At 40.4% G+C, this 13,904-nt stretch overlaps 1 protein-coding gene across 3 annotated transcripts in view; it reads right to left on the bottom strand.

Moving 5' to 3' along the window:
- The window catches only part of stat5a (signal transducer and activator of transcription 5a), a 55,076-nt gene extending 45,020 nt beyond the window's left edge, over positions 1-10,056 (bottom strand). For all 3 annotated transcript variants that reach the window (XM_028599374.1, XM_028599373.1, XM_028599376.1), the window contains exon 1: positions 9,909-10,056. Coding sequence is in view for 2 of the 3 variants with exons in the window: in XM_028599373.1 (XP_028455174.1) it covers positions 9,909-9,946 (38 nt within the window). In the remaining variant the exon portion in view is untranslated. The remainder of the gene's footprint in view (positions 1-9,908) is intronic.
- Between the last annotated feature and the right edge of the window lie 3,848 nt (positions 10,057-13,904).

Genomic DNA, 13,904 nt, shown 5'->3' with positions numbered 1-13,904 from the left:
GCGCACTACCATTTTCAAACCAACGCAGGCACTGCTTGCAGTTTGACATGGTTATGTATGATGATTGAGCTTTAAGCTGCAACACTTGTTTGACAAGAGTAGCATACGCAATGTGGACTATGAAGGTATATGTGACATTAACATACCGGAGATGTATGCTGTACCCAGACTCCCCCAGCATTTCAAACTGTTACCGAATATCCTCCCTGCCACAGGCCACATCCATAGGATTAAAAAAAAACCTGTGCCAACATCATGACAAGAGGTCACCACCAGGGACGTGGCGTCCACAACCCAATGTCACAACCAGGCCTGAGCTTGGTATGGGTTTATGGGACAGCAAAATGCTCACAGCCCCCTGTGGTTGTCCCTGAAATGCCAGAGCAATCATTTCTTGATGTATACATGTTTTAACCCCCCTGATGCCTTGGGGATGGTCAGAAGCAGTTATCCCTGAGGGTCATGATAGTGGTCAGACGTGAACCCGCTATCGCCTCAGTCAGTCCTCCAGTTTTAGGGGACCCGTCCCTGGTGAAAGTGTACGATCCCAGATGCTAATCCAAAGGCAGTCATGTAGGATAACCAGATGTCATACTGTTGCTATGTTGCATTGCTAGTGCTGGGTGTGGCTGAGTTGCTTATGACAGGAGGACAAACAGAAAAACAAGACACAACCCTCATCTCTGCCCCATTACACAAGAAAAACAAAGGCATCAACCTTATGGTGCTGTATGCCTGGTGGCGTCTGGGTGATTATGGTAGAGGCACAGGGATAATCTGGATAAGCTGAGCATGGACACTGCAGTAACACAGTGCAACAGCCACCCCCCTCTCACCCTCAATCCACTGCTTTCCCTGCATGAGATGATTTCCTAATTCCCTGCATATTTGCGTAAATTTTATGCATTGCTACAGCATTTTGAGGTGGGGTAACGCATAATGAAAATGTTTCTAAACTTGCCTGCCTTCTGAATGCATCCTTCCTGGATGTATGTATGGTCACTAATGATCAGCCTAAAAGAGTTGTGCACACTCAATTGAAAATCGAAAAAGTTAATGCAAATAATATAATATAACCTATACATCTATTCAGTGATGATGAAGGACATATCTGTGGTTCCCATTTTGTAAGAGGACTTTTTGTAGCCATTTTAGTTTGCATATCCACACGTAAGAATAAAAAGAGATTTTCCACAGTTCAAAGTGTTTACTGTAAGTAAAACTAAAAAGAGAACAACACCAACCCAGTGCGAGGTTATGCATTTATAATTAACAACATTTAATAGACATGCTGCCTCATGGCTCCACTGTGCGCAAAACAAAGAGCAGGGATAGCAGATCATGCAACAATGTAAATGTGTGAGGTTTGATGGCAATGCGATTGAGATGCTAAACAATTGATTTGCACAACATGCACCCCCCACCTCCGTCTCTCTCTCAGCGTATATATTTAACAGCACATGTGATTGACTCACATGGCCAAATGCCTAAAGGGGTAGCAGGGGACAGTGAACACAGTAACAGATTGGATTTATTGGTCAAAGATGAGCGATTGGAATGTTTCTTTACAGTGGCGCAGGTAGCTGTAATCCTGTACGCACCGTGCATACATTTCTTTTCAAATTGAATTTGTACAGTTGGAAGTTCTGGATTCTCTCTGCCAATCACACAAATGCATGGGACATGTATAGTCAGTGTGCGTGCTGGTGGTTGGTGGAGCAGAAGGGGGGACCTGTTGGGTGGTATTTGAAACTGGTGCAATAGGATAATCTGAGTTTTTGTATCGGTAACCTTAGCACCAAAAATCTCTCTCTCTCTCATGGAGAGAGTGTTCGTAACATCGAGAAGCGGACAGTAATTTTGAATTGGAGGTAAGTGACAGTAACGTTAATAATTAGGGTAGGCCTACACTAATGCAACGTTTAGTGGTTTTTCAGTGTTTACCATTGATGCCTTTACTGCAAGGGGGTAAGCTTCGCTTCAGAACTCGAGCCATCTATGGCTCCATTTTGTTGCTAACTGGCCATCTCTCCTGTTAGCATTCCGCTGACCGCCATTTTTTTTTTACGTCACTTCACTGCGAATAACTTTACATCAGAAATGTTTGAAGACTCTATTTGTCCGTTGTTTAGTTCCAAAGAAACACGACAATGTATAAAAGGCTTCATTACCTTGTACCTCACGTTATGGCTCTGTAGCAGACGTTTTTGTAAAAATAAGCTAACGATTGTGTCATAACCAAGTGGCTTACTGTCACATAGTAGAGGAATTACCGTATAGTACAGGAGAAGCTCGCAGGCAGTTTCGACTTACATGAGCTGTTTAGGTTTAATTACTAATGTTAACTAGCATGTTAGTTAGCAATAATTAGCCTGTGCTTATGTTATCTCCTTACATCCACCTACACTCTCCTTATCTGTAAGATTGGGAATGATTGAGATTTCTCTTGGCACAGCTACCAGAAGACTTAAAACTTTAAGACACGTTGCTCACGTCACATTCTCTCAGTTGGAGGCTGCGCAGTAAAGCTGGCCATCACCGGAAAAGTGCTTCTAATAGCCTTCACTGGTCTCCGTCCAGAGCAACGGGGTCTATTGGTCCATTATATACTGTCTATGCTTTACTGTTGCCAGGCAGCATGCTTTCCGTTACGTCCGCTCTCTACTCCTTCTCTACTACTGCTTGTTTTTTTACAGATTATTTTGTTTGTATGCCCCCTGGCATTTGGGAGAATACTGCAACAATCAATGCGTTGAGTATAAACTTCTCCGTGCATGCTTGTGTATGAACACATGTGGGAACCTAGAGCGAAGGCAATTCTTGTACGTACTATGAAATAGAATCCTGCCGGCGCCGCTGTTTCTTTAGACGTATAGGTGAAAATTACACTCATTGTCATGATAAACATGACACAAGGCTGAACATCTTTATGAATGGTTAATGGTCCATCCCTGCTCAAGACACATACATATACTGTACTGCATGCACAAGTGCATCTTTATCTTTGTCAAATTTTACATCTGGCATCAGCAAGACCGCATACCATCTACAATACAATGAATGTGTATTGTTTAAATAAAATGATACAAGTACTTATTTCATTTTACAGCAAAAAAAAAGGAGTGGCAGGGTGGATGGAGATGTCGTGCACAGCTCATCTGAGAGCCTTGTTAGTCTGACGCTGCCGTGGGCACAGATGAGCTCACAGAATCAATACGGGATAACAGCTCCACAAATTCAAACACTGACTTTACTAGGGATATTGTTTTTGTTTTTTTAAAAAGGGCAGAAAATGCAGCAAAGGTCTCACACACACACACTCCTAAAATAAGAATACAGAGAGAAATAAGGCATTAAAAGACAGTATTTATGTTTGACCATTCAGCTCTAATTCTACTCTAATCCAGTACACTTCACTCCAAAATCATTCACATATAAATGAGGCATAAGGATCAATAATTGAGAACATTTAGGGCGCCCCAGTAGCACACCTGGTTGAGCGTGCACCCCATATACATAAAGCTCAGTCCTTACTGCAGGGGCCCGCGTTTGTGTCCAACCCACGGCCCTTGCATGTCGCCCCCCATCCCTCCCCCCTTTCCTGTCTTCAGCTATTCTATCAAATAAAAGCCAAAAAATAATCCTTGAAAAATAATATCTTTTTTCCCTTGTATGTCATCATAATCAGTTTTTTAATCAAATGCTCCTTACATTAATCTTTTGCAGATGTCAGCTCTTTCCCCAGACACAAGGGAGCATCCATGACCTAAATCTAGTCCAACAAAACACATGCATACATGTCACACACACATTTCTTCTAACAAGTGTCATGAATAATTGCAGCACAAACAACTAAGCTAAATTATGCTGTCTCTCCCATGTGCATAAATGTGTGTTTGCCAGTGGAGGAAGAAGAAGAAGAAGAAGAAGAAGAAGAAGAAGAAGAAGAAATAATTTATAAATCCCACAAGGGGAAATTAAATTTGTTCACTCTGTTGTAATATTTTCTTACACGCACGCGCACACACACACACACACACACACACACACACACACACACACACACACACACACACACACACACACACACACACACACACACACACACACACACACACACACACACACACACACACACACACACACACACACACACAACCTCTCATACTGAGACAAATGTCTCTGTGCAGACCCAACCAAACTGATTTAGCTGCAATGTTTTTTGCAACAACAAAAAACAGCAGAACTGGTTGTTTCTAAAAACAATTACTAAACTCAGTACATTAAAGCTTCAAAACGTCTTTCTCATGTTAAAATAATAATAAATACAGTAAGGCCTATTAATCATGATTAACTTTTGACCATGCATGATTCTCGCCTGTGGTGGGTTCTTTCTTTCCTGTCTGCTTTCTTCACACCTGTGGTGGCAGATGCAGTTACCTCAGCCTCAGGTTTCATCAGGACTGGTCGCCTCATTAAAGGGACAAGTCTTGGGGTGTGAACATGACCCAATTGAAGCTGAGGAGGGCAGGATGAGGCTCACTTTACTGGCTCAAAGTGAGGTAATTTGAACTTCAACCAAGTTCTAATGACCTGAAATAGTCTGCATGAGATCTGAAAGATGGACCATCATGGCAGAGTTTGGGAGCAACAGCAAATAATAGCAATATATAATCGAATACATAGTTTGCACAATACGTATTATGAACGAGTAACTTCATAATAGACAGTAATGTCTTAGCTTAAAATAGCAGCACTCCAAACTTCTGGCAATGTAAAGGAGTTTGCAGTGGTGTATGCCAAGTAATGTTGGCATTAAAGAAGTATTTTACCACTGGAAACAGGGTCTTTTCTATGTAGTAGAATGGCACGAAAATAAATGTAATTGGTGCTACATGACCAGAGAAAACAGAGAAAAGAAGCTGTGATATTCCCTTTCTCTCAAAAGGTAACAAACCTACAATTACCAGAATGCACCGCTTACATTATTATGATACAAAGTTGGCTGAATATCGGCAAAGTATTCCTTTGACAGGATCACATTCCATTTCAAGAACAGTTCAACAGTTCAGAGTGAGCATTTAAGGACAAGTGAGTTGTGAATTTTCCTGTCACTAGGCCTGAGACTTTGCTGTACTGAGAAACTTTGTTAATAGCTGTGAAATGTACAGTATGATCCTTCAAACTTGGTTAATTTCATATTGTCAGTGTTACTGTAAACACTGCCCCTCTCTAACTTGACACATGCTGTCAGATGGCAGCGTACTCAACAGTTTCCTGGTCACTTCATGGGTGATAAACTACACTTCCTTCAGAAGTAAGCCAGGGGGACAGGCTATAGAAGGTTGCAACCCACTGCGTGAATAGTGTGGGTGTGAAAAGAGAAAATAACCTGCTAACACTCTGCAAACAGAGATTCAGTAAAAACATTGATGCCACACAGAGAAGTATAACTCCACCTTAAGTATATACAGAAAAAATGATTTGTGCATAATCCTGTGTCTACACGCACAGGTTTATTCTACTATAGCACCATCTTAATTAACGTTTGCTGCATATTGATGCCTTGGAGAACAACTTTCAACTATCATGACACAAAATACTACTCATCAACAATATGTCTTGCACATAAACAAACCGTCTTTCCCTCTTTTTCAGATTCAAGACTTCACATGATACAAAATCCTTTAGGGCACAGATGAAGCCATTCGTTCACATAATTCATGCATGAAACCATGACTCAGGGCCCAAAGGCATTAATAAAACATAAAAGATTAGGTAGTGTAACTTTCCAAAACCACTATGAAAAAAAGAGATCAATAACTCACCAAACGACAAATCCAACATTCTACAGTAAACCATCCTTTTTTATGTAACTCTGATTTAATGAAACAATTTAACTTGGGCACATGTGCAGCAAATGCCTTAGAAGATTGTGCATTTTAATGACATTAATATGTCTTCAAGCTTCAAGGCACAGCCACAGTTGTGTGCTGTTGGTCACTGAGCTACTCCTGGGACTACTTCTGGGGGTTAAGATTCTTACTGAGAGCACACTGATGCTAGTTTTGAAAGGAAAATGACTTCTCTTTTCTCATTCAGATTCTAAAACTGCTCTGGGGAGTCCAAAGAAAAAGGGCAATGATCGTTCCAGTTGCACACAAGCTGGCTTTCGCTAACCTTTCGAGCTATCGACCCTTAGCTGGGTGTGTGTCCCTACTGAAGCGTAACAACATGGACCAAGCCAAAGGGTGAGAGATATTTTGTAAAACTTGTAACGTCATTTGCTATAGCCTAATCTGCTGTAAATAACAGAGGGAGCGTCTGAATGCAGTTTTTGAATCCACAAAATAGTGACATGCAGATTATTCATGTCACACATTTGTAGTCATGTATGCTTCTGATTAATGCAAAGTAGCCTAGACATGAAAGACAGTGTGGTACAGAGAGCCTTATGGGCCAGGCCAGCAAGTTGCAACAGCATTTTTCTCCTGTGTGTTTTGCAGATGGGTATTGTGTAAAGATGAGGAAATGTTTAATCCAGACCACAAATATATATTCTAAGTCTATTCTGGGCTGACCTCTGGTCAGACATCTCCTTACATAATTTGTGGAAATTATACTTTTTTGTCCTGATTTGTGACTTCCTTTATATAGTGCAAAACATGCCTTTTAGAGTTCTGGCTATTCTTGTTGTGTCACTGAGATAATAACCCAAGGCCTTATCAATCTTCTCAGTGACTGGAAGGGTTGACCTTCATCCTCCTCCCACTTACTGCACTATGCAGAAGAGAAGCGGAATTCAATTTAACTTAGACAAAGAAAAAGATAGACCGAGAATAAAGGATAATGGGAAAGACAGTATCAGAGAAAGAAACTGCTGATAAAACCCTGCAGAAGTAGCCAGCTGATGGAAATCAAATTTGAGTCTTGTGTGGAGCAGGCAGTGATCATGGGACATGCGTACGCGCTGTGGATGCCAACAATCAGCAATGCTATTCGACAGATGGATCAGAGCGCTGCTGGCCTAGACCACTCTAAAAGCTCATGGTCACGTGAACAGTGGATTAGCGTTAGCCCAACTGCAAGGGGGAGAAGGTTAAGGTGCATGTCACCACATGCTTCCTGATCACTTCCCTTTGAATGAGTTTCCCTTTCTCTTTCACTCTCAATCTCCCCTCATCCCCCTGTTTGTCGTTCATACATTATGATCATTTTCACCACAAAGTTTCACCAAATAATTGGATCACAAGAGACCGAAGAGAGGCCCCATGCTAAGCACATTCATTAGTGATTCTGACACCTTGCCTCATGGCTCAGTCAGATCAAAACCACTGCTCTAATCGGCTCATTTCCAGCTAGCCATGATGTCAATGCTGAAGAACATGTCTCCTGTTTATCCTTCCCCGACTAACTCCCCCCTACTTACAGTACTCATCAGCCTTTCCAGGCTTGCTGAACCCTGCACTTGTCTGGCAGCGGGGAGTGAAAAAGGGAGAAGCACAGACAAGCTTAAGGACAAGCCATGCTGTGAGCACATGGCACAGTGGGCTTGTGGGATAAAGCATTGGGTTCCCCTGTCTCCCCTGCTGCAACTCCTCCAGCATATGGGTCTTTCTGTCAGGGACACAGTGTGGCAACCAATTCATGCCTGACCAGCATGTTCCTTCGCCGACCCAAAACACCCTTGTTTTCACAGAAATCTGGGAAAACCCTGCCTTGTGCGAGCACCATGCACCACAGTGACAGCGGCCAAAGGGGTTAAACACTAAAAGTCACTGACCATTATTTCCTGTAGTGTACAGCTTGACTGAAATGTTTCATTGATTTGAGAGAGCAGCAGAAATGAGCAAAAGAGAAGATAGAATGAAAACTGACAATAAACATGAGTCTTGAGTCATCGAGCTCATCCAAAGTTTTCACACAGCAACCTCAAGGGGGAACATCATCACAGTGAGCAGAGGGCATTATCACGACATGTAATTATCAATTACCATGGGAGCCACAGGGGAAAAGTCAATGTCTGCTTGACTGTAGGTTTCTAAAAGAAATGTTGCCAGTTTGTTCAAAAGGAAAACGCACAAAGTCTTATTGGTGCAACTCAGCATTTAGCCAGCAACAAAATGACAGAGGATGCATATCAGGAAGGTGCAGGTAAGCTCATCTGCACACAAATACACAAGGACATACACACAGAGATATCAAAGTGTCAGTGACATTTCAATTCTGTTTGTAAGCAAGCGCACACACACACACACACACACACACACACACACACACACACACACACACACACACACACACACACACACACACACACACACACACACACACACACACACACACACACACACACACAGGCCTTGATTCAGGAGTCGTGCGTTACAGCTAGCTTTGAGTTGACATTTATGAACCATCATTTCATGCTCTTTTTTTTCAGACCACATATCAACAAGCCAATGCAAAGCAACAATGCATCCTCTGTGTTACAGTAACATTTAATCAGGACAGCTAAAGTGAAGGGCACATACCTGATCGCAATGATCAAACTCCTATTTTATTAACACTCAACTCCTTTCAAATATAATATTCAGCTTTACTGAGAACATGAGTTGGCATTTATAATAGCCTACTAAAATTTTCCAGAGAAAGTTTCTTCTTCTTCTTCTCAAGCCATATTCTTACAGTGTAAAATGACTACAGTATAAAGACGTATTGTGTGTCTGTGTGGAGCTCTAGTACTGAGATAACAGTGACCTTTTTGTGATTTAAAAAAAAAAAATCTCCCATATCATCATACTGCAACTGTATTTATAGGATTCAATACTGAGTGACTTTATTGTACTGTATGGTTGTTTTTTGTTGCATTTGAATGTCACTCCAATGTTGTAATAGTCATGCGTTTTCCTAAGAAATTATCCAGCTAAAATTAATTATATCATCGAAATCTTGTACTTGAATAAAACTAAAGTGGTACTAGTAGAAGTACCAACAGTAAAATGTACTTGTTGATGTGTTGACATATGAGCAGCAGCAGATTTTATGTTACAGCTGGTCAAAATGGCAACTGCTATGTATACTGTGTAGTTTATATAGCCTAACTCTATAGTAATGCATTTGTTTTGTGATCATGTGTCTGCATGTGAAGTCTTTATCTGTAACAGCAGTCAGACATTGTAAGGAGTACAAAGTACAAGATTTCTCACTGAAATATTAAGTAAAAACACACAAAATTGGAAATCCTCTGTTCAAAAAAGCTCAAAACTGCACTTGACTACAGCTGCGGGATATGCTGAGCAACGTACCAGAGTGACTGAACAAAAGCTCTGTCTGGCTGTCAAACTTCTGAAGCATGCCCATCACACCATTATTAGACTCCTGAGCACTGTTTTTGCTTTTACAACAGAGCCTATAAAAACTGTGTGTGCTGCCGCATGTTATCCTTATGGTCCTATTTCTTAATAGACTTAATGCCTGTAGGTTACATTTGAGTCTTGCCATGCTGGGAGGGAGACTTAGCCCCTAAAGAAAAAAAACATAGACATGTTTAAAATATACCACTATGATAGTGAGTCAGTCCCTGTAGTGTTATTTGCAGCAATGACAAGAAGGTGACTCATGCTGTCAGTCCGTGAAGATCATTGTAGAAATAGCCTATATTAGGGATCCTGCCTGTTGATTCAGAAGCGCTCAAAGAACCACAAAGAAGAAAATAAAGTCTAACAAAATCTACAGAAATGTCCCTAGTGCATCCAGACTGGTTTCAGCGTGTGCAGACGGAGCAGCGTTTGTTTACAAAGCGCTGTCAGAATATTGTTTCGCAACGGGGGACCGTTAGTGGGACGAGGCGAGGACGTTCACCTCTTCAGACAAAACCCGTTTCAAAGACATTAAACTGTCACACTGACCTCTGTGGAGCGACTGAAGACTCTCTGTCCTTTTTCATAAAATGCGGGGAAGAGGCTGCAGCGACGTGAGCAACCTACAGCGGGAATCTGTGTCAGCCCGTCAGTCAGTCAGTCGGCGTAGTTTCCAACAGTTCGCCTCACAGTTCACTGCTCTCTCTCTCTCTCTCTCTCTCTCTCTCTCTGACAAACCCGCCCACTTCCGGTGGTTCTGTAACGACAGTGGGAAACTGTTGATTTCTGTCCTGCTGATGATTGATTTTAGACTAAAGCTGGATTCAGTCTGAAGGAGGAGGTAACAATTAGACACAGTAAATCTAGAGTATTCATTTTCAGACATCATGTTCATTATATTTCAAATTATTTATTTGTTTTGTTTTGTTTTATTTCTGTGCACTGTCTGATATGCCCAATCGGTATAATGTTCGGATTTTTAAGGACTTCATTTTGTGCAGAACAATACAAGAAAAACAACCACTAACATTCACAGATAAATTCATAAAAAAAAAAAAAAAAGAATAAAGCGAAATCACTATTAATGAATTAATGAATTGCTGCTCAATGAACGGTTGCTCCCTCATTTCTGCAGGTCATTAATCTCGGACTCACTTGTCTCTGACTTCTCAGTCATGAGCAGACCGGTTGATTAGATTAAGTCTAATCTACTGTACAGTTCATCTCCTATCCAACTCCGTGTATTAGTCCCAAATCTGTTGCCCTCAATCTGGAGAATAGCGACGCCTCCTGGTACAAAAATGATCTTAATTCTAAATATCACACCGTCAGGGCATGGACAGAGGGGACATTATTGTTTGTTTCATAGTTACACACACTCAGAGTGAGGTGGCAGGGATCAAAGATAAACCTGCCAAAATTAGTTAGAGGACAATGTGTGCCTGAGGCAAATGTCATAGCAAGAGCCGCATATTTCCGCCTGAGATACAACAAAACACACAGAAAAGGGAAACAGCATCCATGTGAACAGTTGTTGATTGTTGAAGAAAAGATGCACATCAATTCTGTTTTATTGTTACCTTATTGATTATTATTATCAATTATTAATTAGTGCAAAAATGTTCCATTACAAGTTAAAGCCCTGCTTATATGTTTGCAATGGAGTAGTATTTGCAGTAAAAATAATTAAAACATCAAAAGTAAAAGTATACATTGCAAGGTATGATCCATTTCAATGTGATGTATGGACTCTTAGAAGAATTGCCTTTTAACCCAAAGAGATCAAATTCTAAATAATAAATCAAAATGGAATAAAAAAAACAAGATAAATTAGTGTTTTGTTTCCAAATATTTTTATTATGTTATTTCTTTAAACAAATAGACAAATGTGTGTACAGTGTATGCATATCACAGGAAATATACTATGAAAAAATGAAGAAAGAAAAATACAGCCCATTATGCATAAATTGTTAGCTGGGTCACAGGAAAGATAGAGATTAATTAGTGTTTAATGTATTGAGGGAATTTTAATCTTCACTCATTCTTAACAGCCAACATGTTTAGACTACTACGGCATGGCACTGCTGGATATTCAATATGTTTCAGACTTATTATGCCTAAAATGTCTGTTTTTCATCATTTAGTGATTTATATATCAATATGTACAGCCGGTCCTGAATGTTCCAAACATGAAGCAGTTAAAGACAGAGATTGTGAGTAAAGAACAGATCACTTTGTCTGATTTACGGATGAGGTTTTTGAGTTCAGCTCTCACAGACAAATAGACAATAGCGAGCTCTTCTGATCAAGCCAGAGGAAATTATTTTTTTTTATTGGAGTGAACTTCATTCTGAAGGTAAAGCAAGGGCCAATAACACAATGTTCTAGGAACCAGCAGCAGGAAATAGTTTATGATTGGAAACATGCTGAAATGCAGCAGTGCGGATGGGAAATCAGCTATTAAAAAAAGAGGAAGTCAAAAGATTTAGGATGACCAATAAAGCCGTAATAAATATTATGCAAGCAATAAACATTATGCAAGCAATAAACATTTTTTATCTTTATGAAGTCTGTTGGTCTGGCACTGCCAGCTGGAGGGGAATTAGAGCTGTGGTGTGATGCAGATTGTTTTAAAGCCACATTAAAGTGAAACATAAGACAAGTGATTCATATGATGATCTGGGACATTTTCACATTGCAATTGTGGAAATAGTGCATTTTAGGGGGGGGGGGGTCCTTTCATGTTCAAAGAGTCAACACAAATGAATCAGAGGTCCTATTTCTAACATTTGTGGGTACAAATAGCACAGAAAAATCAACCCCATGTTCTTTCTTTATTGGTATTTATTGGTATGGTATGAAAGTGTGTTATAAGTGATGATTAAGAGTGGGAAACTTACAGTAAATGGAGCCAAAAAAGGTCACCCAGAGGCCTGTGGAGGTCATATTGTTGATATGATTTGAAATAATCAGTTTTGTGAAAGAAGTTGCCATTTTCTTTTGTACAGTAGATGCTGGGATTTGAATGTCATATTATTTATACATAAGATGAGACCTCATTACACTTTGTTTCTTTTTTTTTATAGTTTGAGTCCAACAAGCATGTGGGTCTCACCCCAGGATCACTGGACTTCCCTGTCTGGAAACCCCATATTGCGTGCATGCAGCTCCACTACATTTACAGCTCATAACGTGGCGCTGATGTGATCAGCAACAGTGGGACTGCCAGGATTCCCATGAGTCCTTTTGAGAGCATGTGACAGCTGAGATAAAGCAGCTAAACAAACAGAGACAGTTAAAGGAAGCAGTTTCTGCATCGCTGGGCCTCTGGCTTGCTCTACAGCTCTCTCTCTCTCTCTCTCTGTCTCGTGTGTATTGATTGTCTCAGAGACAGGAAGTGAACACAGACTGGTTTGAGGAGAGGATGAGAGGGTGTGAATATTTATTACCGTCAGCAGCTGCTAACTCAGCGGTCTGAGAAAGCAACTATCACCCTTCAGATCTAGCCGACAGCCAATCAATCAATCAATCTGTAGGATCGATGACGCTTCAACAGGGTGCAGTGTGGTGATTGGCTTGTGTGGTTGTGTCCTTATAGATGTTGCCAGCCCACGGTCTAGCCGGTTTATGTGAATCCACCAATATTTCACTGTGTCCTCCTGTTAAAGTGGTGCCATGGTAATACGATTTTGACGTCATTGCCATCTTAAGTGCTACACCAGTTCTGATTCCCATTGTTGAGCTATTGTTAAACAATTTATGTAATTGTAAATAATTCACATTCAAGTCAATAATTACACCAACAGATTGTGTGACTACTTTTAGTGCTAACTTGTTTTTATTGCCTTCTGTCAAATAATGAATAGTTACAGCGTATTTTACAGAAATCATCTTGACATTTCATGGCATGACAGACAAACGTGGCTTGCGTCAAACTCAGCTGACGGGGTTTACTTACATAACTCAGGACTCCACACTAACTTTTTGCCTTGGTTGCACTGGTGCGCCTAACATTTTTTTATTTAGGTGCACCAGCACAAAATTTAGGTGCACCCAAATTTTTCCTCGCATCGCCGTAACGCTGAATGGCGATACACGATATATAGCTTTGTATATTTTTACAAAGTGGGCTGTATATATATATATATATATATATATATATATATATATATATATATATATATATATATATATATATATATATATATATATATATATATATATATATATATATATATATAGAGAGAGAGAGAGAGAGAGAGAGAGAGAGAGAGAGAGAGATCCAATATATAGCGATCCAAACACAGGCAAGGCTTTTCAGAAGGAATGGGTCATGTAACGCAACATTAAACCATATCCATATGAACGACATTGCTTCGTTAATGGAGAGGCAGCGGATGCAAGGACGTTAGGTGCACCGGTGCAACCTAGGAAAAATCTTAGTCGCACGCTTACAAACTTTGGTCGCATTTGCGACCAAATTGGTCGCACTGTCGAGCCTTGTAACTGTACGAAAAGGTTAAAAGTCAACTGCGACGCACCTTG

Source organism: Perca flavescens, chromosome 15 (assembly GCF_004354835.1).
Source record: "Perca flavescens isolate YP-PL-M2 chromosome 15, PFLA_1.0, whole genome shotgun sequence".
NCBI lineage: Eukaryota > Metazoa > Chordata > Actinopteri > Perciformes > Percidae > Perca > Perca flavescens.
This window is presented reverse-complemented; position numbering and strand designations above follow the sequence as displayed.